This window comes from Monodelphis domestica, chromosome 3, assembly GCF_027887165.1.
Source record: "Monodelphis domestica isolate mMonDom1 chromosome 3, mMonDom1.pri, whole genome shotgun sequence".
Lineage (NCBI taxonomy): Eukaryota > Metazoa > Chordata > Mammalia > Didelphimorphia > Didelphidae > Monodelphis > Monodelphis domestica.
This window is the reverse complement of record NC_077229.1, coordinates 307442856-307469509: the sequence shown is the minus strand read 5'-3', so window position 1 is coordinate 307469509 and position 26654 is coordinate 307442856. Positions and strand designations below refer to the sequence as shown.

At 36.9% G+C, this 26654-nt stretch overlaps 1 protein-coding gene across 2 annotated transcripts in view; it reads left to right on the top strand.

Moving 5' to 3' along the window:
- The first annotated feature begins 491 nt into the window (after nucleotides 1-491).
- TOX (thymocyte selection associated high mobility group box) overlaps nucleotides 492-26654 on the top strand; it is a 370502-nt gene continuing 344339 nt past the window's right edge. Inside the window, exon 1 of one of the 2 annotated variants that reach the window (XM_001368349.5) lies at nucleotides 492-1166. In XM_001368349.5, the coding sequence (XP_001368386.1) occupies nucleotides 1065-1166 (102 nt within the window). In that variant the 5' untranslated portion in view covers nucleotides 492-1064. The remainder of the gene's footprint in view (nucleotides 1167-26654) is intronic. The other variant, XM_056823952.1, reaches the window with a different exon arrangement.

Here is a 26654-nt window from a genome sequence, read left to right as displayed (position 1 = left end):
CTTCTCTATCTTCCTACCTCCTCTCTCTTCCTTCCCTGCCCTTCTCCTTCGAAGTCTTCCTTTCAGAGAGCCGGGGCCACCGGCAGCAGCCGCGGCACTGATACAGGAGGCAGCAGCAGCAGAAGCAGTATCAGCGGTGGCGGTGGCGGCATTGGCAGCTGCAGCGCTACAGCGGCAGCAGCAGCGGCAGCAAGAGCAGCGGCAGCAGTAGAAGCTGCACCGGCGGCGGCGGCGGCGGCGGCGGCAGCAGCAGGGGCAACCGAGCCGCAGCCATTCAGCCTGCCTAAAAGGCCGATCTGAGTCCAGTTCCTTCTCAGCCCATCCCACTCTGGGGAGAGTGGAGAGTAGCGGCCGCTTCCCTCCCCACCACCACCCTCCGCCCCTTTCCTTGCACACCAACAACCCCCACCCCCACCTCCAACTCCATGAAGGTGGAGAGAATAAAATAAAATCAGAACTTAGAGAATTCAATAAAAAAAAATACCTAAAGCTAGAAAACTAGTTAGTGTGTGTCGGGTTGGTGAGGGGAGTGGGTTGGGGTGGGGGATGGGTGGGGAGGGAGGGGGAAAAACAATAAGTACTTGAAGTTACCTGCCCTGCAGCAGCGGCTACAGCGGCGGCGGCGGCGGCAGCAGTGGCAGAGGCTGGAGAAGCAGCAGCAGCAGCAGCGGCAAAAGAAGCAGCAGCAGCAGCAGCAGCAGCAGCAGCAGCAGCAGCAGCAGCAGCGGCAAGAGAAGCAGCAGCAGCAGCAGCAGCAGCCCAAGAAGAAGCAGAGGAAGAACAAGAAGAAGGGTTTGTTGGTTCTGTTGCAGACATCTGCAGACTGGTGCTTTTTTGGAAGAGTTGTGTGTGTGTTTTTTTTTTCTTTTCTTTTCTCTCTCTTTTTTTTTAAACCGCAAACGGATGTGAGGCGAGGAAGGTGTTTCTTTTACTCCTAAACCCAGATACCTCTTTCTGTTCCTTCCAATTTTGTTTTGCTGGACAGTTTTTTTTTTTTAATTAAAAAGAAAGAAAAGGAAAGGAAAGGAAGGAAAAGGAAAGGAGTTACTTGATGTTTGAGTGAAATGGACGTAAGATTTTATCCACCACCACCACAGCCTGCTGCCGCTCCTGATACTCCCTGTCTGGGACCCTCTCCCTGCCTGGACCCCTACTATTGCAACAAGGTGAATTGTTTGCTTTTGTTTAGGCCTTTTCCTTGTTTGTTTGTTGTTTTTTTAATCTGTACTTTGGGATCGTGGGAGTAGGGTTCCTGTTTCTTTCCTCCCCCCCAACCCCCAAATGCTAGGATGAGAGGTTGTAATTTTGTTGTTCTTGCCTTACTGGTTTGCATGGATGGAAGCTCACGGTGCTGTGTATGGGCAGACTGCCTTCTGAGTTAACACTCCAGTTCGCAGCCTACTAAAGCCATTCTTGCAGTTTAGTAGTAAATATTGTAGAGAAGCTCCTGGTGTTTTCAAAACACCGCGATTGTGCGGAAAGTGACACGATTTGCCCGGAACCCTTTCTTCCTGCTGTTTTCCAGTAGAGGGATGCCTACCGAGGTTCACCTTGGAGCTCTTAAAAGAACAAAACCCCGGAATACTTTGAGGGTGGGTCTGGGATAAATTGGGGGAGAGAGTAAGAGAGTGAATTTCATTTTCTCTTCCCACCATCTTCCCCCCTCCCTGTTTCATCCTAACCCCTTCCCCTTACTCCTTGTATTGGCAGACCCCATGTGTTTTTTGCCACCTTTCTGACGTGGAGGCATTGTTATTTCAAAAAGAAAGTAATTATAGAGCATTTAATTGTATAAATAAGCGCTTCCCCTCAATTACTAAGGGTTGGGGGATGTAGCCCCCCACCTCAATGAACCCCTCCCCCAGCCAAACTCTTTTGTTTTCACAATCAAATCAGGCTGCTTAAACTCTCAATTAGCACTCCAGTTCACGTGTCAGGATTCACCAAGCTTAGTAGTTTAACAATTTGGGGACTATCGGACCCCTGCTTAGGGTGCAAAGAGAGAAGACAAGTTTGTTCTGAACCGGACTTGCTCGACTCATTAGTCGCCTGCAATTTGGGTTACTAAATTCCGTCCAACCTGATTCGATCAGTGCTGGCTAGGATTCTAGGGAGAGAAGTTCTGTGCAGTGGCAGAGCGGGCAAGAAGGTGTTTCTGGACCGTGTGGTGGCCAACGGGGCCGGAATGCTTAGTGCCCACATGGCTGCAACGACACCAGAGGACTTCGATTTTCCTTGGCCAGAAGCAAACCGGGGTCATATTTGGTGTGGTTCTGTGGAGTAAACCAACTGGCATTTATTTATACGAGGATCGCACTTTCTTTGCCTTTGGGAAATGCTCCTGCATATGAATAAAAAAGATAGTGGGAGGAAAAATTATCAGGAAGTGGTTATCCAAACTCCTCGAACATACAAGCTCCAACCAGGGAAGCAAATGATGAAGCAAGATGAGAGAGAGAGAGAGAGAGAGAGAGAGAGAGAGAGAGAGAGAGAGAGAGAGAGAGAGAGAGAATGTGTGTGTGTGTATTTTTCTGTCTTTAGGCTTTTGTTTCAAATATGTCTGAAACTTCCATTAGAGGAACTTGGACAAATAGGAGGGCTAAGTTCCCTGCTAACACTTCTGAAATGCTGGACATTTACCTCAGCTGCCCAGCTTGTGCTGTTCCTTTACTAAACCGATGGCTTTGGAACAATTTACTCCATGAGTTGCTGAGATGTTCTTCATTGAAATCCACCTTGTAAATTGTGTTCTTATATTCGCCTTCAGTGGCGGTTCATTATTCAAGTAGTTTTCTGAGGTGGGGCTGGAGTTAGACAGCCCATCCTTATCCTCTGCTCTGCCTTGTCAAAAAAAAAAAATACTTAGACTTGTAGATAGAAGCATTAGAAAAGTGAGCTCACACAACTTAGGTTAAGTAAACTACATCCATCAGGACACGGGGAATCAGCCACCCTGTGGCTAAGCACTAGCTGTGTGTGTGTGTGTGTGTGTGTGTGTGTGTGTGTGTGTGTGTGTGTTTAGGGAATGTTTGTTAGTAGGTTATACACTGTACTTTACTGGAGTTGCTACTTAATGAAGTTTGAAGAGTTGACTTGAATAGTAGATGGAAAGAAGTTTAAAAGTACAGTGAACTTTGGGGATTATAGAGGTTGAATGTGATAAAGTTGTATAACTGTTTGGATTTCCTTTTTAAAAAAAGGTATATTTGCTATTTTTTTATACTTTTGGCTTAAAAGCAAAATTAGTTGGACTTAGTTGGAACCCAGTGAGTGTGAACCCCATTGGCAGTTAAAGTGGACAAACCTTATTAAATTTTGCACTGATTTAAGGCTCTAAAAGGAAGGTAATGGCTTGGATACACATTTTGCTCATCATTCTTAAGATAGTAGGGCTAAATTTAATTTAAAAGTTAAATGCTTTGGAAAATCAGAAATTACTTTAATATATTAAATCATTTCCCAATTAAGTGTTTAAAATAATTTTGGTGGGTAGTGCAGCAAATTGAATAAATTAATTTAGAAAGTCCTCAGAGTTTCTTGACTAGCTCATTGAAGCTCCTTTTAAGTCATGCCATGTATGAAGCAGCAAACTGTTCTTTTTAAATGCAAATTAGCCATCCTTTCTATAGAGGAGTTGCAAGTCTTCTATTTAACTTATCTTTGGCAATAATGGATTTAAAAAATGCAAAGTCATAAGACATACTTATCATAGTTGGAAAAGACTTCATGTGAATTTTTCTCACAGGGTGCCTTCTCCAGAACATCTATTCGTAGCAGTCTATTAAATGTATTTGTCACTGATCCCTGATTATATTAAATGGGCTGAGTAGGTTTGCTAGGCCCCTGAGAGGCAGGCTACTTTCCCTGAACATTGTGTTTTCCACTCCATCATGATTACCACTGATACAAAACTTGTGTCTGGATCAAATACTTCAATTGCTTAGAAAATATTCCATCATCCTTCATTTTTATGAAGGTTCAAGTGGCTTTCCAATACACTGTTAAGATATATCTAGGAAAAACATTTAGTAAAAAAATCATATTTTCATTTAGTTACAAAACAAAACAACTTCAATTGGACTAAGCTAATACATACCAGATTGAAAGGCAAATTGAGTCTTCTTTAAGAAAGCAATGAATCCATATTTTATAGTGATATAATCTCACTACATTATTTCTACTTTTAAAAGTTACATTAATGTAACAAATTATTTATTCTGAATCTCTTACCACATTATGATTCATATTTACATATATATCCAAATTGTACTTTGCCCAAACATTTGTGATGCAGGATTACTACAGTATGTAAAAATTAACATACTACTACCATCATCACCTCCTCTAAGTTCTCTTAAATAAAAGCACAAGTTTGCATTATACTGGCACTCCTTAACTCTGCTATTTTATAGATGACAACCCCCCCCCAAAAAAAAACACCCTACTGTTTTCATTTTTCTTCTAATAAACTCAGCAGAAGAAATTTTCTAAACAGTTCAGCCTAGTGTTGATCTATGCTTTGTGTGAACACATTACACTATGCACATATCTCTATGCAAACTTGCCTCCTTTTTTACACTGTCCATTGAGGGAGAAAAGTGAGAGAACAATGCAAACAATGTTGGTTATGGCAACTGTGTGAGGTATCTCTTATACAAACAGGCAAAATGGATGGTATGCTGCTGTATATAGGTCAACCTTTGAAATAACAGTGTAGCTCATAGGCTGGACAGACAGATTTAGATTTGAATTAACTATTCACCTCCTAAAGCTTTAAGCATAGTTATATTTCAGACATTTACAGATGAATAACATAGCTCTACCATAGCCCTGTTTCAGCCAATTAAGACTATTTTAAGTAACATTGTATCCCTTAATTGAACTAAATGTTACAAAGAAATTGGATTAAATGAGCACACAGTATGAGTTCAGTGGTAAAATATAGCCCTGTTTGTTCAAGTTGAAGATGTCAAATCACCAGTTTAAATTATACCTACATAGTAATAACGGTTCCTTTGGTTTCTCAGTGTACTGTCATTTCTAAAGATTGTTTTCACTGATTTTGTGCTAAATAGGGATAAGGAGGTGGCACTTTTTTTTTACATCTGAAACTTTGTAATGTATTTTCAAGTTGCTAAGTATCAGCCCACATAAGGAGTAGTAATATAATTATGTTATGACATTACTAATGACAGGGAGGCTGACCTCTACCAACAGTGGGAGGGGAAATAATGGTCTCCACTGTTCTCTATGGTTACTTTTGTAGAATCATGGTACTCTGTATCCTTCTTGGACAACTAGTTAAAGCAGAATTAAAGGAAATCAAAACACATCTTTACTTACCAGCCCATATCAATTAAGTGAATAAGGGTAGGAAATGTTGGGGATAATAAATGCTTGTGGAAAAAAAACAAACAAAAAACCCTATTTATTCAGCTGAAAGGGAAAATCCCATGCATTATTTTTCATATTATGTGCAGAAGAAATGATCTGTTCTCAATTAACCTGGTATTAATTTATAGTACAATCCCTTAGCATTATTTTACTTTTGAAGGAAATCTATTATTCATCATCTCCCACCCACCCCCTTTTTGGTGCACAACTTTCTTTGATGATGAACTTTTATAGGCTGTTTTCCATTTCATATCTAGTATGGTTATCCTCATTCATCCAAGTTACAAAATGTTTTAAACCCAGGGTTCTCAAACTCCTAACGCTAGAATCAAATGATATGTCAGTGTTTTAATTGATATTTTGCTTTTTAAATCATTGTTATTATGGTTCGAAGCCATTTTAGTCACATGAGCTCCAGACTGGTCTAGCACATTATTGAGTTTTTGGTTGGAACTTGCCTGAGGCCTTTGGGTTTGCTGAGACATTTATGAAAGTTTTTATACTTTTTGGTACCTTTTTCAGGATTGCTGCTCAAAAAACACTTGCTTTTTTGGTATTGTTGGGGAGAGTTATTTGTTTATTAACTTTATAGGTTAAGAGGTCTTTAAATAGATCTTTAAAAAAACTCACAACTAAGAAGCAGAATATAGTTCTCTTACAAAGGCTACAGATTAAGATATCGAAGCAAAAGGAATGCAAAATTCTGACTTGTCTATCTTGGCTTTGCTGGATACTTTATTATGCCAGTAGTCTAGATTTTAAACTACTTTGCAAAGGGTTATCTCTGTAGCTTTAGAGAGCAATACTATCATTTTAAGAGAGCTATTCTATAAGCTGTTTAGTATTTCCACATTTTATGATTCATTTTAAGGGGTATGGAACGATTTTTCATGAAGCAATTTGATCTTTTGCCTAGTTAGCAAAAGAAACTGCAATATCAGAAAACTCTCATTTAAATATCTTCTACAGAAACTAGTGCTTATACAAGCATGAAGCTTCAAGCAGGCTTTAGTAGGAGAGGTATAATTTATATGGCAACAAAAGGAGCAAGGTATGGAAGAATTAGGAACCTTACTGGATTAAGGATTCACTTTGTTCAAGCTACTGAGAGCTCTAGAGTTCAGTTTTTAGTTGCTATTTGGACTTCCCTGGCCTCTCCCCACATTCTTGCCTTTTTGAGAAGGAGAATTTATGAAAGGGATGGGGGACATTGACAAATGCTACATGGCACCCTGTCTAAATTTGGAATATTATCATTTGAGAAGTCATTTCATCTTGTAGTTCTCAACTATTGCTACTTACTGGATATACCAGAGAGTTGGAGGACCTCTTGGATGATTCATGTGCTTCTTTCTTCAAAATCTACTTTTTTTCCTTAAAAGGATTGTCACCAGGAGTTTACTTAGGTGTCCTATGTGCCCATTTAGTCCTTCACAACTCCTAACTTCCTCAGCCAGAATATGGAGCTGAATTTTACTGGATGCTAATGGAAATCTTCTCTCACCTCCTTGTGGCACTTATATGTTGTATATATTTTATGACTTTTCATTAATGTAATTATTCTGGTCAAAACTCTCCTTTCACTGGTTTTTCTTGCCTTTCATCTGGAAATTCACTTCCACTCTACCCTTTCTACCCTGTTGAATTTTCAAGTGAAGCATTGGAGTGAAAAAGCATATAAGGCATTCCTATACTCACTCAGCAGACATATACTAAGTTTGTACTGTATTCAAAGCACTATTCTAGACTTTAGGTTCACAAAATAAAACAGTGATACTATTATTTAAGTTTTAGTGTTCTAGTATATAGAATCTTTGGGGTCAGAAGCCCTACTAATCAGACTAGCTATTTTCCCTAGAAATCTGCTTAACCCACAGGGCTACAGGTAAATGTCTAAGATTATAAATTATAATGAATTGATGATCTGAGCAAATGAAGAGAGTTTTTTCCCACGTGAGAATTCCTTATATCTATCTAATCACAACTCTGATCCTCCCACCCTCCATATAAAGGAAAGGTCCAAAGTGATCTCAGAAAATTTGAGGAGAGGAAGTATTTTCAACTGAGGGAATGGAGTGGGGCAGGGTATTAGGAAAGGTTATTCTGTCCTCAGGACTGAATAAGAAACACCAGAGCTTCTCATTGGCTAGGGCTCAGAGCTAGGAGTCGGGAAGACTTGGTTTCAAATCCTGCCCAAAGCATTTACTGTGAATTGCTAAGTCACTTGGACTCTTTTTGCTTGTTTACACATTTATAAAATGAGGTAGTTGGACTTACTGGCCTCTAAAATCCCTTTCCAGCTCTAAACTATAAATCTGTGATTATACCAAAACAAACATCTGAGTATCATATATCTAGAACTGTGTGGGATCTTAACAGTATTTTATTTCAACCAAAATTTCCATTTTGTGCATGAGGAAACTGAATTATAAGGGGTGGGGGGGGGGGTAAGTGACTTGCTCAGGTAGTAAGGGCCAGAACTGACATTGTATGTAGCTTTGTGGGAAGAGCATTTGAAAGAGCACCATGAATCCTCAATTCTAGTTCTAGCTTTGCCACTAATGAGTCTTATGACCTTGAACTAGAAACTTACTTTTCTTGGTCTTTAAAATGAGAGAATTGGATTGCATGATTTCTAAAACATCTTCTAACTCTTAAAACATATTGTGGTTCAATAGAATTAAGATGTTTGAAGAAGTAAATTAATCATCCTATGCTGTTGTTAGTTTTGCCTCATTGGTCCCATTTTCAAAAACTTTTAGTGGCTCCTAGTTTCTTATCATATAAAATACAAACTTCTTATTCTTAACCTGGCATTGAAAATCATCCTCTACGTATGTGGCTAAAAACTACCTTCTAGCTCTCTCCCTTCCTCTCTTCCCCCTTTACCCCTCTCCCTTCTCCCCTCTCCCTCTCTCTCTCTCTCTCTCTCTCTCTCTCTCTCTCTCTCTCTCTCTCTCTCTCTCTCTCTCACACACACACACACACACACACACACACACACTCTCTTATTTCAGTCATTCCCAATCTTATCCACCCATATCCCCTCTGATAACTTTTTGTGTTTGGCTTGTCCCATTCTTTACTTCCCACTAAGAAAATTATTCCTTACATTCCTTCAAGGCCCAGCCCAGATATTACCTTTTCTGTGACACATCTCTTTAGCTATGAATTCGACTTCAATTCAATTCAACAGATATTTATTTAAAAACATACTATATACTGCTTCTAGGCTAGATGTACAGATACAAAGATAAACTAAACAGCCCTTTCCCTCAAGAAACTTCTATTCTATTGGATCCAAATAAATGATCTTTCCTTTCTCGAATTTTTCTTACTGTTCTATTTGTCCATCTCCTTATCAGATAACTTGTACTAGAGCTTGTTGTGTATTTGCCTTATTTCCCTCTACTAGACTATAAATCACTTGAAGACAGGGACTGTGCCTCTTGCATCTCCAGTGCCCAATAAGTTGCATTCCAGCATGTGCTGGAAGCCTCACTAAATAGATGTTGCATGAATTGAATGAATATAGTTGAGATAAAAAGTCTTTACATAATTATATTGAAAAAAATTGGAAAATTCCTAATATAAGACAATTCTTTGATGTCCAAAGTTTTGTAAATGACAGATCACAGCTTAAGGATTTAGAGCTGGCATGATAGTTTTTTTGTAAGTGAATATGATATTGAACCTATATTTAATATGAGTAGTATTTATACATATAGTAGCAATGAGGCAGCCTTTCATCTTATACCATGCTCTGATTTTGTTCCATGGCAAGTTTGAATGGGAATGGCACCCTTTCTTGGGCAACTAGACATCATATGTAAAAATGTAGTCATATTATTATCTCTAGATATTTAAAAAATGGAAATGCATAATTGTGAGTGTTGATCAGATGCATCTCACCATTAAACATACCCATGTCATTCTTTTTATAAAGTAGTAAAACTAATGATTTAGGTGGTGCCACCTAGGTATCCAAAAATGTTACTTTTTTGGGTAAACTAGATCATAGTTTATCACAGCTAACAGATCTTGTGGTAATGTGTGTCACAGCCACAGTTTTTGTTCTAATTTAAACTTCTGGCATTTTTATGGTCTAATTTCTAATATTTATTTAACAGTGATTGCTTACAAAAGCTGTAATAACTTCATGTAACACTGGCCTTGCAAGTATGCCTGCAACAATGCCTGCCATTTATCTCCACTCTCCTTTTAAGTTAACCATATCAGGGTGAGAGAGAGCCTATGGCAGGACTCTTCGTATTGTTGGTGCCCACAGCAAAGACAAAAGCTCTTACTCTTGATCATGAATTTTGTTCAATGGACCGACTGCTGGAGAAGTGAACTGCCAAGATGCTCCAGTCTCTACCTACCCTAATGAATTTGAGTGATTTTTGTTAACAAAATTTGTTAACTTGGCCCTGCATGCCAAGTTTCAGCCCAAAGAGCAATTTCTCATTAAAAACAGTTGAGTTATAAACTGCTTAAAAACGTGGTTTATAATGGAAGTGCCAACAGACTGTTAATTATAGCAGCACTTCCATAATACTTTAAGACATGGAATTCACATTAACCTGAATGAGCTTTTCCTGGTTATAACATGTTTCCCTACAGCATTCATTTTGAAAATGGCAACATCATAATGTTCTAGGCTTAGATGCTGATTGTATAGCAGGAAAAAGGTTGGGGGGGAGGGGGGAGGCCAGAATGAAAATCTCTTTGCTCATGCAGGGAGTGCCAATATTTTCTAATATCTTTTATTTTGATATATGAAGAATTTAACTTACTTGATTAAATTTTAAAAATTAGTTTAAAAATAATCTATCCTTGCATTTTAATTATATATATGAAACATGATTGTGTGTATATATATGTGTGTGTGTAATATATTATACTAAAGGCCATTTTAATGCTTTGGGGGGAGGTTGCCCATTTTTCATTCTGGATATTAAAAATGTGCAATACCCAAGCATCTAATATATTTCATTGCTTGGTTAAGAGAAGTATTTCTCTGACTGTTTTATAAGATTTCCAAGATAAGCAATAGAAATAGATGCCAATAGCTTTATATCTTCCTAAGAAAATACAGAGCATTCCAAGTTACAAAACACTCATGAATGTTATGTATGTCTGACAAATCCAGGTTAGTGCAAATGTCAGATTCTCTTAGCATTCCCATTCTTGACTGGTGTCGCCCATCATGCTCCTTTTGAAGGGGGAAGGTCTTTCTCACAGCTGTAGGTTACCTAAACAGAGAGCTGATTTTTATTAAATCATATTGTTGTCCTATGGTTATGGGAGTTTCTGTGGATCATAATGCCTGAAAAGGGACTATAGTTGGGAATCTTGGAAGAAAGAAAATTATTTAGCTAGTGTAATACTCTGCTTATCTCCTTTATTTAAGGAAGTTAAAGTAAATATCATAGCTAATGTAATATTATAAATCAAAGAGAATCTAATCTCAAAGAACCCCAAATCTACTCTCTTTTGGGAACACTTGTAGAGTTTCTTCTCAAGAAATGCCAGCATGTGGGATAGAGATAAAAAAAAAACCCAAACATTTAGACCAAATAATGATTATTCGCTAGGCAAAAGTGAGAGGGAAACAGAGACAGAGAAAGAGACAGAGAGACAGAGACTAAGACAGAAAGAAGGAGAGGGAGATGGAGAGAGAGGGAGATGGGGAGAGGGAGATGGGGAGAGAGAGAGAGAGAGAGAGAGAGAGAGAGAGAGAGAGAGAGAGAGAGAGAGAGAGAGAGAGAGAGAGAATGAGAGAGAGAGTCAGTGAGAGAGTCTTTGGTTCCTCTTGTTAGACTATTGCTTGAACTCAGGCCAGATCCCTTGATAGATCAGCATATGGCTAGTGTCTGAATTCTACTACCAAGTCATTCTGGAGTACTCTCTTCCAGTCGTGTTCAACATGTTCAATGGAGAAAAACAAAATAATTTCTTAAGTTTCAAAGAAGAATCATGGGAAATGAGGATTAATATCAACACAAGTAAACTGCATTTGGGGATTCTTTGTTGAAAGATGCTCCTTTAATATGAAAGGTTTCCTCTTTCCACCCCAAATAATGCCCCCACAATTCTCTTGGATGAGCTAATAGTGAGTGTGCAGCAACATGTACTCCACAGCTGGAAAGAGAAAATTATTTGCATTTCCTGTCATTAGGTTAGCCAAATTCCCCCAATTTCCCCTCTGATATATGGGTCAGAAAAGGGTATGAACTGTAAAATATAGTATGCAAAACAAAGTCAAGCGAGAACCAAGTGGGCTTGGGAAACTAGTCTATCACTATGGAACATGTTTCATCCCCCCTAACTCTGACCTTAACAAATTTAACTGATTTAATAAAAATGTGTATGTGTGCTAACATGTATACATATATACACGCATACATACATATATGCACATGTGTGAATATGTATATACATTTATTTTTATTCATATTATGGCAAGAGTATTTGTGTCTGTTGTCATCATACCATATTACAAATGAATTCTACTTCTGTATACCAAGAATCCCAGGCTACGAAGCTAATAACAATTGTGGATAGGGGGAATATTAATAATAAAAAGGCAGGATAACCTTTCAACAAAAAGTATATTTTATCATTTGGCAGATGCAGTCATGAACATTAATCATAGAAACCTGCAGATAGTAGAAGCTTAATATCAAAGCTAATGATTTATTTTATGTTAATGACTTTCTGCTAGGGCATAAAAGACTGCTCATAATGGACTCTCAGTGCTATGTTCAGTTACTAAGGCTAATGGGATAATCTTTCCTTTCCCAAAATTAAGCTTTTTGAAGTAAATTATGCTGTTACTTTTTCAAGTTAACTCTTGAAAAATTTATTGCAAAACTAATCTTTTTAAGAAATGCCTAAAGAAATAAAGAGAAAAATCCCAAAGCAGCTTTTCTAGTTCATTAACAGTTTTTTACCTAATTGTAGTGAGAAATCTTGCTTGTGTGTCTGCCTTGCTGTTTTTCGAAAGGTTAATATTCATGAACTTGTAGGGCTAAGTAATTTTACAGTTTGTCTCAGATGACTCAATCTCCCTTTTGAGATAAAGCGCCTACAAATGTGCTGGACAAAAGAAAAGGTTTCCAAAGATCACTAACCCCTAATTTGCCAACGGGTAGCAAAGTATTTCTTTTGTTTTGCATTGGGAAGTTTTTCCAAATCATGTTTACAATTAGTTATAACCAACATTATATTTCAATAAGAGATAATTTGCCTACTAAAGTTCACATAATGTGCTAATCATGTCTAGTGGTTAATAAAGGCCTCCTATCTCACTCCCCTGATGGCTATAAAAGGCTATTATATTCATGGCAGCAGTTCAGGTACAGCTGCTGTGTGTTAATAATGCATCATTGTCCCACTAATAAACACAGCAAAGGTCAGCACCCCCTAGCACCTCAACTACCTATTCTCTTCCCAAAATATTTATTAACACCTTAGAAGCTTATCTTTTCATTTCAGTTAGCCTCCTGTCAGTTAATTCTCCTCTGAGCTACTTGTGTGAGAAAGGTTTTGCAACCTAAGCTAGGTTGTGGACAGATGAATAGATATCCATACACTTATCTTTTCCTCCTAAACAGCCTTTCCCATTTCAACGATCAATGGATGACTTAGTTTAGCTTTATTAGAGTCCTGAGCTCCTTTATAATTAACTTGGTGTCTCCTTATATTAGGCCATTTTCGGATTTTATATGTTCATTTAAGTTGACAGTCAGAAGAAAAGTGCCTTCTCCATAACCCAAATTATTTAAGATAAATATAATAAAGGAGGGGATTGGGGAGATAGTATTTAACCTCTAAATAGGCATTATGGAATTGTCATTAAGTTTACTGATCTGATAGGCTGGTGAAATATTATTTTCTTAATTGTCCTGTTGGCATAGAGAAAGCAATAAGAGTAAAAGCTTCTTCAGCCCATATTTTCTGCACACAAAGAACATATTCACATGGGATTTCCATTTTGCTAGGAAATCATGCAAATCAATAGACCTGCACTTATCTGCTTTAAAATTAGGTATACAACAATTTCTAGGCAAAGCAAGGGTGTAGCTCTCCTGATAGCCTCAGTTTGTCTTGGACCTAATGCTGCCTGGCTATTGTGTCTTAAGAGAGAAGTCAAAATGTGAACTGAACAAAAATCTCCTTTTCTCATCTTGTGATGCTGTCTTCTGTTTTTCTGTTACTCATCTTGATAACCCTGTGTTTTTCCCTTTTTGACTGGGAAAGCTTCCGTGTTTAAGTAATGAAAAAGAGACAAAACTCCAACTGCATTTCCATCATCAAGAGGAATTTTTTTTCTTTTAGAAAAAAAAAAAGCCAAACTAGTGGGAGGGTTTCTATTTGTGTAGCCCGTAATGTACTACGGTACATTTGTCATGCTTTAAATATATAATGCCTACAATAAAATATGTACAGGCACAGTTGTGATATATGAAGTCTCTGGCTCCATTGGCATTGTTTGTAGTCTCTACGGTTGTCATACATTGTTCTTTGCACATCATACCCTTACAGCAGAATTTGACACAATTTCTAGCTTTCAGCCCTGCACCGTTTTCATTGCACAATATACATGAGTTTGACAGGGTGTGTTGAGGACAACTCTGGCAAGCAATTGATATTTTGAAGTGGCAAGCGTTTCAGCAGCTGCCTGCTTGTGAAAAAGGAATGATAAGATATACTGTATTGTTAGTTTCAGGGAAAGCATTAAGGTTTAAGCTCTGTAAAAATGTACACATTATTCGTCAGTGGTGAAGCAAGCCTTTTATGTTTTTTAGAGCTTAGCTCTCTGGCTGATGTGAACTAGAATGACATTGGTCAGTAAATGAATAGGAGTACTTTGAATTTGAACTGCGGCCAATTTTGCACCAACAAAGGAACTGACAAAAGAAAGATTTTATGTGAAATGCAAAGCACAAGCGATGTTGGGGGGTTGGGGAGGGAAGTTTGGGGGGAAGAGGGAACAAACACACAACAGAAATATTCTTGAACATAACAGCACTTTATAATGATACCAGAGAGTTCAAACATATCCATTTGACATGGCTCATCAGCTGCAATCTAAGCTGTTTTATCTAATGTTCTTTACAAACCTGTTGTATACACATAGGCTTTTCTAATATGTTCATATGGAATTTACAGTGTTTTTCTAAATACCGCGCTATGCCCTGAAGGCGTGTTGGCAGAATATCAGAGCTGTCCATGCTGGAGCTCCCCAGTCTCTCTCTGTCTGGTAGTGGGGAATGGTAGCTTAATCAGTTGTGGCACTTCCAGTGTGTAACATTCATTAGTAAGGCAATTTGTCATGACTGTTAATAGTCAGGATGCATCTGCTCTCTCTTCAGCTTCAGAGTATGAGAAGTAAGGAGACAAATATTTCAATATCTGGTACTATTAACTCATTTTAAAATCATAACCCAAGATTGGTTGCTCAAAACAGACACAGTGTCTGATTAACACACACACTACGTTCAATTTTTGCTGTGCCCTGTTTTTATGGATTTATAACTTTAAGGCACACTAATATGCTATCATCAAGGGCATAGACATTGATTAGATATTCAACAGAAACTAAGTTATGGGCCAGGGTGTCTTCTATGTTCATCTGGAAAGAATTTATGTGCATAATATTTTCTATAGAGCATCATAAATTGAAGAGTATAAATGCATGCAGTATTTCTCACATATTTCATGTTCTCCTAATGATTAATAAAGTTGCCTTCCTGTATTACTCTCACCAGCTGGTCAGCTCCTTGCCATGCCATCTTAGATATCTTAGATAACTAGATCAATGTACAGAGTTTGTTTTTTGACAATCTAGTCCAGCACAAACTTTAGAATGGATTAGAAGATGCATTTCTCCCGGAAGCCCTCTTTTAAGAGCATTGTTCATTGTTCTAAATGTGAAAAGTTAAATAGTTTCCTCCAGTCCAAAAAGGTTAAAAATTTTCTACATATCTCATATTTTTTAGGTATTACATCACATAGCCACCCATACAAAATCTTTGCTGACACATTTTTCATTTTTAACGAAAGGCCTTCAAATTCAGAACATAATGATTTCTTAGAAACTGAACCCAATCTTAGTAAAAAAAAAAATCCGTTCTTGCGAGTAACAAAAGCTGTTACTGTTTAAGTTCCTGTTCAGCGGTTAGTTGGTACGCTTCACTGAATGTTGTCAAAAAGGCTTTTCTCTTGATTGACAACTCGGTAGGAATGTGAATGGAGATTTTAATTGCATATCATGTGTGCATATCAGAGCGAGTGAATTCACTGACTCTGCTTAGCTCCATATCTCTGCAGGTCAGCCGTGCCAAAAAAAAAAAAAAAAGCTTTTTTCTTTTCTTTTTCTTTTTCTTCTGTGCATTTTTTGAGAGAGAGAGAGAAGAAGAAGAAGAAAAAGAAGAAGAAGAAGAAGAAGAGGTATATAAGTACTATAGTCATTCCTTATTCATTTTCTAAAAGGGAAACATTTGGTGTCCCCATAGTCTCTGCTGCTTGAAAGTAGAACCAGCATCCATTCAAGCAGTTTTTTACTTTTTACACCCATAATTTATTTGGATGATGTAAAGCCATTTCAGTTAGAAGTTGGGAAAAGTCTGCCAGACCATATTCTCCTTGTGTCACTATGAGAAGTGTGTTTATCTTTCCCTACTCCCTCCTTTTTTTTTTTTCCTAAAGAGTACTTTGAATGGACTTTTTTTTTAAGGCAGTGGAAAAATTTACTGAGGTCAATTGCCCTTCAAAACCGAACACCTTAAAAGAATTAAGGGGAAAGATAAAGTTTTGGGATTCTCACATAACTGAATATGAATTTAGGTAGAAATTACCTGGAGACTTTACTGTTCTGCATGATGACATTAAAAAGTGTACTTAAACATTGTTCTTAGGAAAGCACCTTCTCCTTTGAGAAACTAAAAGTCAAAGATGAGTTTCTGATGGCACTCACATCTTTGCCAAAATTTGCCAGCAAGGGTGTGCCAACCAGTTTATTGAGATGTCTACATGCAGAAGCTTTACTTTTTCAAATGAGAGTACAACTTTTTAATTTCATATAATTTTAATGTTAAATCTAAACTTGTCAAGGGCTTGTCAATGTGAAACAGGAAATTAAATTAGGAAAAATACATATGGGGCAGAGAAGGAGAGACCTTTTTTTTCTCCTTATTTTCATTTCACAGGATGTGAAAATTAGCCACTTAGGTTGTAAATTGAACACTGAGCCTATTTTTTCCTATGTGATCCTGAATTAGCAAGAATGAGATTAGTATCAGGACTATTTTAAATATAGCCAGGGTAATATGTATAGTGATGTTGAAAAGCTGTGACTCTGCAGCCTTAGGACATCCCATAGGGATTGAACATTGTCCAGGGCTCTAATATGTTATCTCAACACACTCTAGCAAAGTGTAAAATTACAGCATCATGAGTCAGCCCTTTATATGGCAGAGAGTACAGTGTAATTGCTGTTTAAATGAACTACTGATCCTTTCAAAAGCAAAAGACTAAAAACTCATGGCATTTTAAGCTCTCAGCTTATATTCTACCATAGTGAAATTTTTCTAACTCAATGGAAGATTGTTTTGTGCCTTATATTGAGAACTCAGGCAGTGGGGAACAAATGTATTTCCAAAATGGGAGGGGGGCTCAGCTAAACACATTGCACTTTTATAGATGATAATTTTTGGAAAGAGACCACTTCTGTAACAGTATTAAAGTAGTCTTTGTCTCTGTTGCCATTGTACTTGCTTATTTTCAAGTAGATAGAATAGAGCAACCAAATAAGAATTTGTGCTGGTATGAAAGAGTATTCCAGCTGAGAATAAAATGTTAACTTTCTATGTTCAGTATGGGTTTCAGAACAAGTTAGAAGGCTTTCTTGAAAATGCTTCAAATCAATTATTTTTGTTGTCCATTGCTAGAGTTTTGAGGGTTTAAAATTAAATTACTTTAAGGGGCTGTGACTCCAGACTTCAATATAGTAATTGTACCTACTAGGCTCATCAGACTAGAAAATACAGATTTAGAATCATGAAAGGAACACTAGAGGTCATCTAATCCCAATCTCTCATTTTACAGATTGGAAAACTGAGACCTAGATGAGTTCATGATTTACCCAAGGTATTAAGTAACTAAGTCAAGCTTTGAATCCAAGATGTCTTGACTCCAAGCACAGTACTCTTTCCAGGATACTTTTAAAAAAGAGCTAGATTAATGAAATACTTAATAGTTTTATGATTCAGCCAAAAGGCATATTTCTTAAATAAAGACTCTCCATTTCTGGAAAGGCTGGATCCTCTTTGTCTACCTGTATGTAAATATACTGTTTTAATGAAAAAAGAATGAACATTATTAATCAATGTATTTTCCCCTATAAAGTATAGGCCTTATTTAAGCAAAAGTTTGTCTACAGGACTTCTTGAAGTAACTTCCAACTCTAGGGCTCTAGGATTATGTATCTCTGAACAGAACTGGTCCTGAAGGAGGGACTAGAGAGGAACAATGCAAGGAGTTGATAAAAGGCAAATTTCAGCTCCATGTAAAGACAAACTAACTAATAATTACAGCTGCCTAACTATGGAATGGTCTTGAAGTCGTGGCTTCTTCCTCACCAGAGGACTTTAAATAAAATGTCTAGATGAACACTTTTTGTGGATGTTACCGAAGGCAGGTTATCTTCAGATAGTTTAGACAATCTGAGGGTCTTTCCAACTAAGAGCCCATCATTCTAATTCTTGTGTAGTCATTTGTTTTCTTTAATTGCCTGCAAGAAATTCCCCTAAAATATGTTGGTCTGTGACAGCCTTGCCCAGGTTAAGTAGTAATTAAATCCAAGAGGAGTTTTAAAATGCCCCAGGATATTTAGAAATCTACAGGGCTACACGTTTGAGGTCATATAGCAAGGTTCAAAGATCCATTTAACACACTAATCTTCTGTTATCTACTCTTCACAATGGATCAGAGAAAAGGGAAGCCCTACAACCTCCTTAGGACAGGTTGGCTATTGAGTATCCAGTGGGAACTCTTTAGTCATCCTAAATCTTTTCCTGATTTCCACTAATGCCCTTATTCATTGGTAAGAAAGTTTTTAGAAAATCCTTTTTTCACTGAGGGAGAGGAGTCCCACTGAGGAGTTATTTCAGTCTTTGGGCACTAGTAATTGCTGAAGGCTGTGAACATATATATCTACACTATACTACACTTTGAAGTAAAGCTTTGTGAAAGGGGGAGAGGGAGCACAGGCAACATTCACATAAGGTAGAGTTTTAGGGATGGATACTGAGCCTGCTCAATGTTGCCAACAGCCAGAAGTTTTGCCTGGAAAATGTTTAGCTCTAGAATTAGGGATTCACACCTTGGGCATTTTGTTAGGGGTAAACACCATGAGGGTACCTGAGAAGAACTCTAGAAATGGCAGAAAGGGCAGAAAGGGAAAGAAGGGAAAGTAGAAGTAAATGATCAGAGTGGAAAAGAGAAATACATACTAAACTTTTGCCCTGAGCTAAGAAGCTGTATCAGGGGAAGGCATCATTTCATAGGATATTTGATTCAGATCTAGAAAAGCCCTTAGAGATTATTCAAGTTGACCTCAAATTACAGATGAGGAAACTGAGGCTGGAAGAAGTGAAATTACTTTCCCAAGTAGCAGAGCCAGGATTTGAATTCTGGTGCTCTGACACGCTCTGACACCAAACCTTTTGGTCTTTGTGATGCACCAGGTTGCATCTCCTAAAAACAATACTTTATTGTTTTGAGGTCATTTAGCCAAGGCTGGCATTTACCCCCCTCTGGATTGTATCAGAAATGGAATTCAGATCCAATCAGGATCTCTTAATAAGTGGACCTCCAAGCTGTCCCTAAAAGATCTAGTACACTAAGCAACCCTGAGATGTGATTGAAAAGTAGCAAACCTTCCTAGACATAATTATGCGTGTTGTACCTTGAATTAGTTTCAAAGTGTACACCTGACTTTTTTCCTTACCTCAGTTAATTCCTCCACTATTTATGTTCTCAATGAAATTTGGTTTCTGTGTAGCCATTTTTCAACCATTCCCATCATCATTAGAGTCTTAATAGAATTGATGATATCACATCCTGGCGGTAGTAATAATCATACAGAGTGACCAGGGTAGATTTTAGGTAAAGGATATGATCAGAGAGTTAGAGTTGAAAAGGATCTTAGAAGCCACTACGTTCAAACCCTTCATTTTATAGGTGAGGGTGCTGAGGCACAGGGAAGTAAAATGATTTGCCCATAGACTCCCAGATTGGAAGTGGCAGAAGAGAAGCCTATCAATTTGATGATGTTGAGTCTCCATACGTGGATTTTTATTGTTGTTGATCAGTCTTGTCCAATTCTTTGTGACCCTAGGAACTGTAGCATGGTAGGCCCTCCTATCGTTCACTGTCTTCTGAAGTCGATGCATCCGAGGCCATGTTTGTTGCTTCTGTGACATCTCATCATTTGCCATCCCCTTCTCCTTCTGCCTTCAATGTTTCCCTGAATGATCACCTGAATTAAATTCACACATTCCCATTTATTTAAGTTCACTGACACTCAAGATGTTATTTAATCTCTCTGCCTCCTGTTTGACTACATCTAGTTTACCTTAGCTCATAAATCTAGCATTCCAGATTCCTATACAATATTGATCTTTACATCATTGGACTTTCCTTTTGCCACCAGACACATTTACAGCTGAGCTTCCTTCCAGCTTTGCCCTAGCTGCTTCACTAGTACTGGAGCTACTTGTAGTTGCCCTCTACTCTTCCTTAGTAGTATGCTGGATACCTTCTGACCTAAGGGCTCACCTTCTGGTGTCATATCTTTTAGCATTTTAATACTCTCCGTGGGATTTTCTTGGTTAAAGGTACTGGAGTGGTTTGCCATTTCCTTCTCTAGTGAACCACCTTTTGTTAGAACTTTCCACTATGACCTTTTTGTCTTGGGTAACCTTGCAAGGCATAGCTCAGAGTTTCATTGAGCTATGCAAGCCTCTCATGACAAGCAAGTGATTCAGGAGGGGGCAGTTATCTAGGAAGAGTATGTGGATTTTACTTTATGTTTAAGTTAAAGTGGGGAAAAGAGGAGAATAAGAAAAGGGATAGGCAATACAGGGTGAATAAAAAGGAGCATCAAAGAGAAGGCAAAACTGTTCAGTTTTTTATTTGTTTCTTTTTCCTCTCTTGTGTAGAGGATCATTACTTTGGAAAGGGCAGAACTAAATGGTTAATAGGGGACACAAGATAAGATGGGCAATAGTAAAGGAACACCTGGCTACCCTTGATGAGTTCAAAATACCAACCTTACAAGAACTTGCTCTTAGGTCCTGAAAGAACTAGATGTAATTCTTGAGCCATTGTCAGTCATTTTTTAAAAGATCATAGAGAATGGGACAGATATTGCATGATTATTAGTCCAAATTTTAAGAAGTAAGAAAAGGGAAGAATGGAGTCTGAAAACCGTTAGACTGGTTAGCTTGTCTTTGGTTCTTTTCAAAATTCCATATTGGAATGGTTAGAAAAGTACTTGGGGATACCAAAAATAATCACATATTCATCAAAGAATAAGCTATACCAGACTAAAAGCATTTCCTTTTTAAAAAGAGTCTTTAGACTGAGGAACTGGGGAAAAATATAGATGTGATATTCCTAGAGTTTGACAAAGCAATTGATTTAAAAAAGTGCCTCATGATGTTCTTGTGGACAAATTGAAGAGATATGAGAAAGATGAGAATATGAGTAGATGGATTTGGATCTGATTGAATGATCAGATCTAAAGTCTAGTCATTAATGAAAAGAAATCACAGTGCATTGCATAATGGATCTATGTTTGCTCTTGTGATGTTTAGCATTTGTAATCAATGAATTGGAGAAGTCTAACAAGCAGATGATAGTGTAAGACTGTAAAGGTTAGCTAACACACCAAATGACAAAATTAAGATTCCCAACATTTTTTTCATAGATTAGAACACTGGACCTACACTAATATGATGACATTTAATAGAGATAAATGTAAAGTCTTACAGTCGGATTTTAAAAATGAACTTTATAAGGATAGAATGGGGGAAGGCATGGCTTGATAGTCTTTTGCAAGAAAAAAGACCCGGGGTGTTTAGTTCATTATAATTTGACTTTATAATATGGCAGCCAAAAAGGCAAATGCTCACTGACACAACAGTAAAAAAGCATAATATGTAGACCTAGGGAAGTAAGAGTCTCACTGTACTCTCACCTGGAGTGAAGAGAGTACTCAGATTGCACCTGCAATGTTATGTTCAGTTCTGGATATTGCATTAATGGAGGGTATTGATAAGCTTGTAAGTGTTTATAGGATGAGATGATGAAGACACTTAACATCATTCCACACGAAAAATCATTTGAGGAAAATTGGGAAAAGGTAGCCTGGAGAAGAGAAAACTTAGGAGGGATTAGGGGAGAAAGAAGTACATGATAGCTATCTTCAAGCATTTGAAGATCTACCACATGAAAAAGAAATTCAATTCTTTCTTGCCTCAAAAGGCAGAAATGGAAACAATAAGTTGAGGTAGCAAAGAGGAAAAGTTAAACTTGATTTTTAAAAACCTTCATAATAATTATAGTAGTGGAAAGTGGAAAGGACTGCCTTGAGAAGTTATGGACTTCCTTTTACCACTGGTTTTCAAACACTGCCCAGATGATGACTTGGTGAAGATAGTGTAACTCAGGACTTCCCAGCTACAGTTTGGACTAGGTGGCCATTGAAGTCCCTTTAAACTCTGGGAATCTGAGACTGCCATTGCTTTTTCCCCATCCTTGTCAGCCAATAGTTATGATGGACGCATGGGCAGATAGTAAAATACCTGGATAAATAATGAATGATGAGGATATTTTATTTTTTTACCTAGTGGTTCAATTAATACATATGCCATAGAATAGCATTTCAGATTTAATTTACAAAAATTTCTCAAGCTTTCACTCTTACCAAGCCATATCCATAACATTAGGCCAAGAAAAGAATATTTGTGAAGACACAATGCTTGATTTTACACAAACACAAAATCCCCAGAAAACATAAGCATATATAAGCAGAATATATTTGATCATTTTAAGAACATAATCAACTTTCCTAAGAAATTGCTACCCTAATTTTTTAAAAATATTTGAGCATTTGGGTACATGCTTAATGGGAAAAAATGAAGACACAACACCAATAAGCATGACTAATTTAGCTATAAATTGGCCTCAGCAATGAGATAGTTTGACTGTGATTCAAGTGATAAGAAAACTCTTAGCCAAAGTGTTCATTCATCTAAAACTCCTATAGTATGAACCATTACAACTCTTAGACTTAGTTCTTGTATCTAGCCTTTGGTCTCTTGTCTTTTCCTCTGTCCTACATCGGGTGGTTTCCAATACATCCGGAGTCCTGGGCCTTCCTTCCATTGCCTCATTTGGATGATGCCTAATATAATTAATGTCCAAGCAGAGCCAGAATCAATTGCATTTTTAAAATATCAATTTAAAGAATGAGCTTAATTGTATTCTAATAAGGCTAAGTATAAGTCAATGAAAAGTTATATCATGACTAAGAAATCATTCATTAGTTACTGCCTTTTAGATATTGTGGAACCTGCCCCATGTAATCCTTAGAGAGAACCCTGTATTATTGAGAGTCAGAGATTAGGATTTCACTTTACATTTTAATTAATTATTTTTTAAATTGTGGGGTATATTTAAATGTTTAACATTATTTAAACAGCATTTAAAACATTCAATTAATATAAAGATATCTTAAAATAGTAAAATTATCAGTATTTGCTTTGTTAAAGTGTTGCATTAGATTTCAGAAGGTTTACTCCTCTTTATGTGTATATTTTTTATTTTTCTGACAAACACTGCATATTCTGGGAGACAGTCATTGCAGAAATTGCTTACAAAATAATTCTGCGAATATCTTATTTTCTTACCATCTCATTCCTTACCCTAATATGGTATGGAACCAGACTGCAATTACAGCTTCACAATTGCTTTATTATATGGGTTGAAATATACTCCTGAAGCTCTTATTACATTTTACATACACCATTTGCACAGGATTGCTGATGGCTGTCAGCAGCTCTTCCTTAGTACAATCAGCCATTCTTAGCATGTTGTGTTTAAATTCAGGGCAACACAAATAGAAAGCTTCTCTCTCTTTGGTGATGAATTTTTAATGTTGAAGCATTTGTAATAATCCCCATGACTTCATTACAGCATTGTGCAGAATTAGAACCATACATTTTGTGATATTTGATATTTATTTGTGATCTTTATTTAAGATGGAAAAAGATAAACACAATAACAATGCAGTGGTGTGAGTTTGGGACTGTATCAGCCAGAGGATTATTAATGCCATTAGAGATTCCATTCCTTTTTTCTGAGAGAGGCTGTTTAATATTTCTTACTTCAAATAATTCATTTAAAAGCTCTCCAATAATTGCATTTAATGGGAAAAATTACTCCAATTCTTGTCTCGTTCTTCAAAAGGAAAAAGGAGATGTCATATCTAAATATGAGATATCTTTACACCTATTAATGAAAACAAGAACTTTTATAATACAAAGAGAAATGTTTGCCTTTTTTATTGTATTTTATCAGTGTTTAAGGTCTTTGATAGTCTTCCAAAAAGAGATCTGGTTGACTATGGCAGCCATATGGCACAGTCTGTTACCCTCTTCCTTCAAAAAGGAATTTTTACCCTTTTACTTGTCTTACATATTTCAGAGTTTGCTTTTAAATTGGTAAAATTAAGCATCAGCCCTTGCCTGGGGTCAAGACTTTTTAAAAATAAACAAATTGGCAATTTTAGTTTATGTGTGTAACAGCATTAAATAACGCAGTTGAGTAGTACTATCTCCTTATAAAGATTTTAATAATTAGCTGAGTAAATCATGTATGTTTTTGTATATAGAAGATCAAACCTGTATGTCAGATATTCATTAATATACATATAGAACATTGATTTCTTGGAATTGTATCAACACAAATCTAAATTAGAGTAAGAGACTTTGAAGTTATGCCTATAATTGGGTCAGCTGCGTCTTTGTCAAAAATGTAGTGTTTTTATTTAACACATATATTGCATGTCCTGAAAAAAAAACTACAGAAAAATAACTAGATTAAATTTAAAATTAGAGTGATGTAGTGGAAAGAATACTGGTCTAGGTGTTGGGGATATGACTAAAGACTGGTTATATTATCTCTCCAGGACTTCTTTTTCTTAGCTATTGGGTCCCTTTCAGCATTTAAGATTCTGCAATTTTCATGGATTGTTGGAATGATGAGCAAACTATTTTGAGTATACAGTTCTTCACAGGTAGATACTTGGAGTGAAAGAAATAATTATAAAATTACAAAAAAAATGGAAAATATGCAAACAATTTATATACTACTGCAATGAGCAGTTAAATAGAAAGGGGAAAAAAAGAGTTCTTGTCATAAAAATTTCCCCATGGTGTTATAAAAATTCCTAATGATGTTTTCAAGAAAAATGATTGAACTTAACACAACAGAAATTGAGCAAGGTTTCAATGAGTTTCTTCATCCTATCATAACAGAAGAAGAAACATTTTTTTTCTTACAGGAAACATGAAGAATTGGACTCTAGTCAGAATGTAATTTATATAACATTTATTATATGACTATTCTTTGTATAACATTTTAAAAACTAAAGTTTGCTAAATTCCATTTAACAGCAATACACAATAAAACCAATTCATGATAATAAGTTTCCAATTTTCTAATTTTTAATATTTACTTTCTAAAACTATCCTTAGTTTTCTACAGAAATGTTTATTCCTTTCTATTCTCCCCTGAAGTAATATTCTAAATACTGAAGTATAGCTTCAACCCTTCAAGGCTACTTATAATTTTACCCCACCTCATAGCATTTATTTGGAGAAATGTATGGCACAGCAGTGAATGCTTGATTTATGATCAGAGGATCTGAGTTAAAAATCAAAGCTTACTGTGTAACTATTAACTATTGGAAAAGTTTCCAACTCTGGAAAAGTTTCTTCTTTGGATTTCAATTTCCTTACCTGTAAAATGAGATGGCTTGACAAGGATACTTCTAGGATCCTGTGAGTTTTATACTTTGACGCTTTTGAATAGGAGAGCTATTATTGAATATGAAGATCCTTGGACTATTTTGTAGGGGATAAAGTACTCACTCAGTGATCTTTTGAGGTTGGTTTTATATAAGACTTCAAAAATCCCATGGTATTCTGAGCCCCATCCTCCTCATAAGTGAAAGACTTAACCCAAAAAGGTCATATCTAATGATATATCTAACAAAATATCCAATTATATATTACTAATATGTGTGAAACAACTTATTCTTATGTACTTTTGTTTTGTTATAAACGATTGCTATATGAACATTATTTTGATATTAAAATGGATGAAAGTTTTGGCTAGAGGTGGCCAAATGTCATTCATTAGAATGAAAAATCCAAGCCACAGTCCACATCAGTGTTGGAGTGCCAGGCTACTGTGATCAAGCATTAGTGGGCGAGAGCTGGAAAGCCAGATGGGAAGGTATCAGGACCTAATCTGATGACAGTGGTGATCAAGAACGGGGTAGAAAATACAGCAAGTATGAATATGAGAAGCTTAGAGTGAAGTCTTGGGGCTGGGCTCAGAAAAACAAGACACCATAGCAAGAAGACACAGAAATCTTAAAACAAATAATGAGTTGAGACCTATGCATGGAAAGAACCAGATATTATAGCAAGTAGAAAGACTGATATCTGTTATAGAATTAGGAACATGTGACCATTGAGGCAGCATGTTCTTCTTCCATAGGCTTTCATATGGTTCCTGTATGATAGGAACCAATCCTAGTGTAGCTGGTTGCAGCTCTTTGAGTGGTATAAAACAAATACTTGAAGACTTCTGGCTGATAATAGGGTATGTGTGAGCTAAGGAAGCTAGCAGGCTAAATCTGACCACTCTTCTCTATGTTATTTTTGTTAAACGTACCACCATCTTTCTTCTGTCTTAAATTTTTGTTCCCTCATCATTGTCCTTGATGCCTTACTCTCCCTTATTGCACACGCTGAGTCAGTTGCCATATCTTTCCGTTTCCTCACAGAGGTCCCTTTTTTTCACTCACACGGTTACTTTAGCTCAGGCCACCCACCAATCCCTCTAGCCTAGATTATCGTAACCATTTTTCAATTGCTCTTTATGGCTCAAGTTTT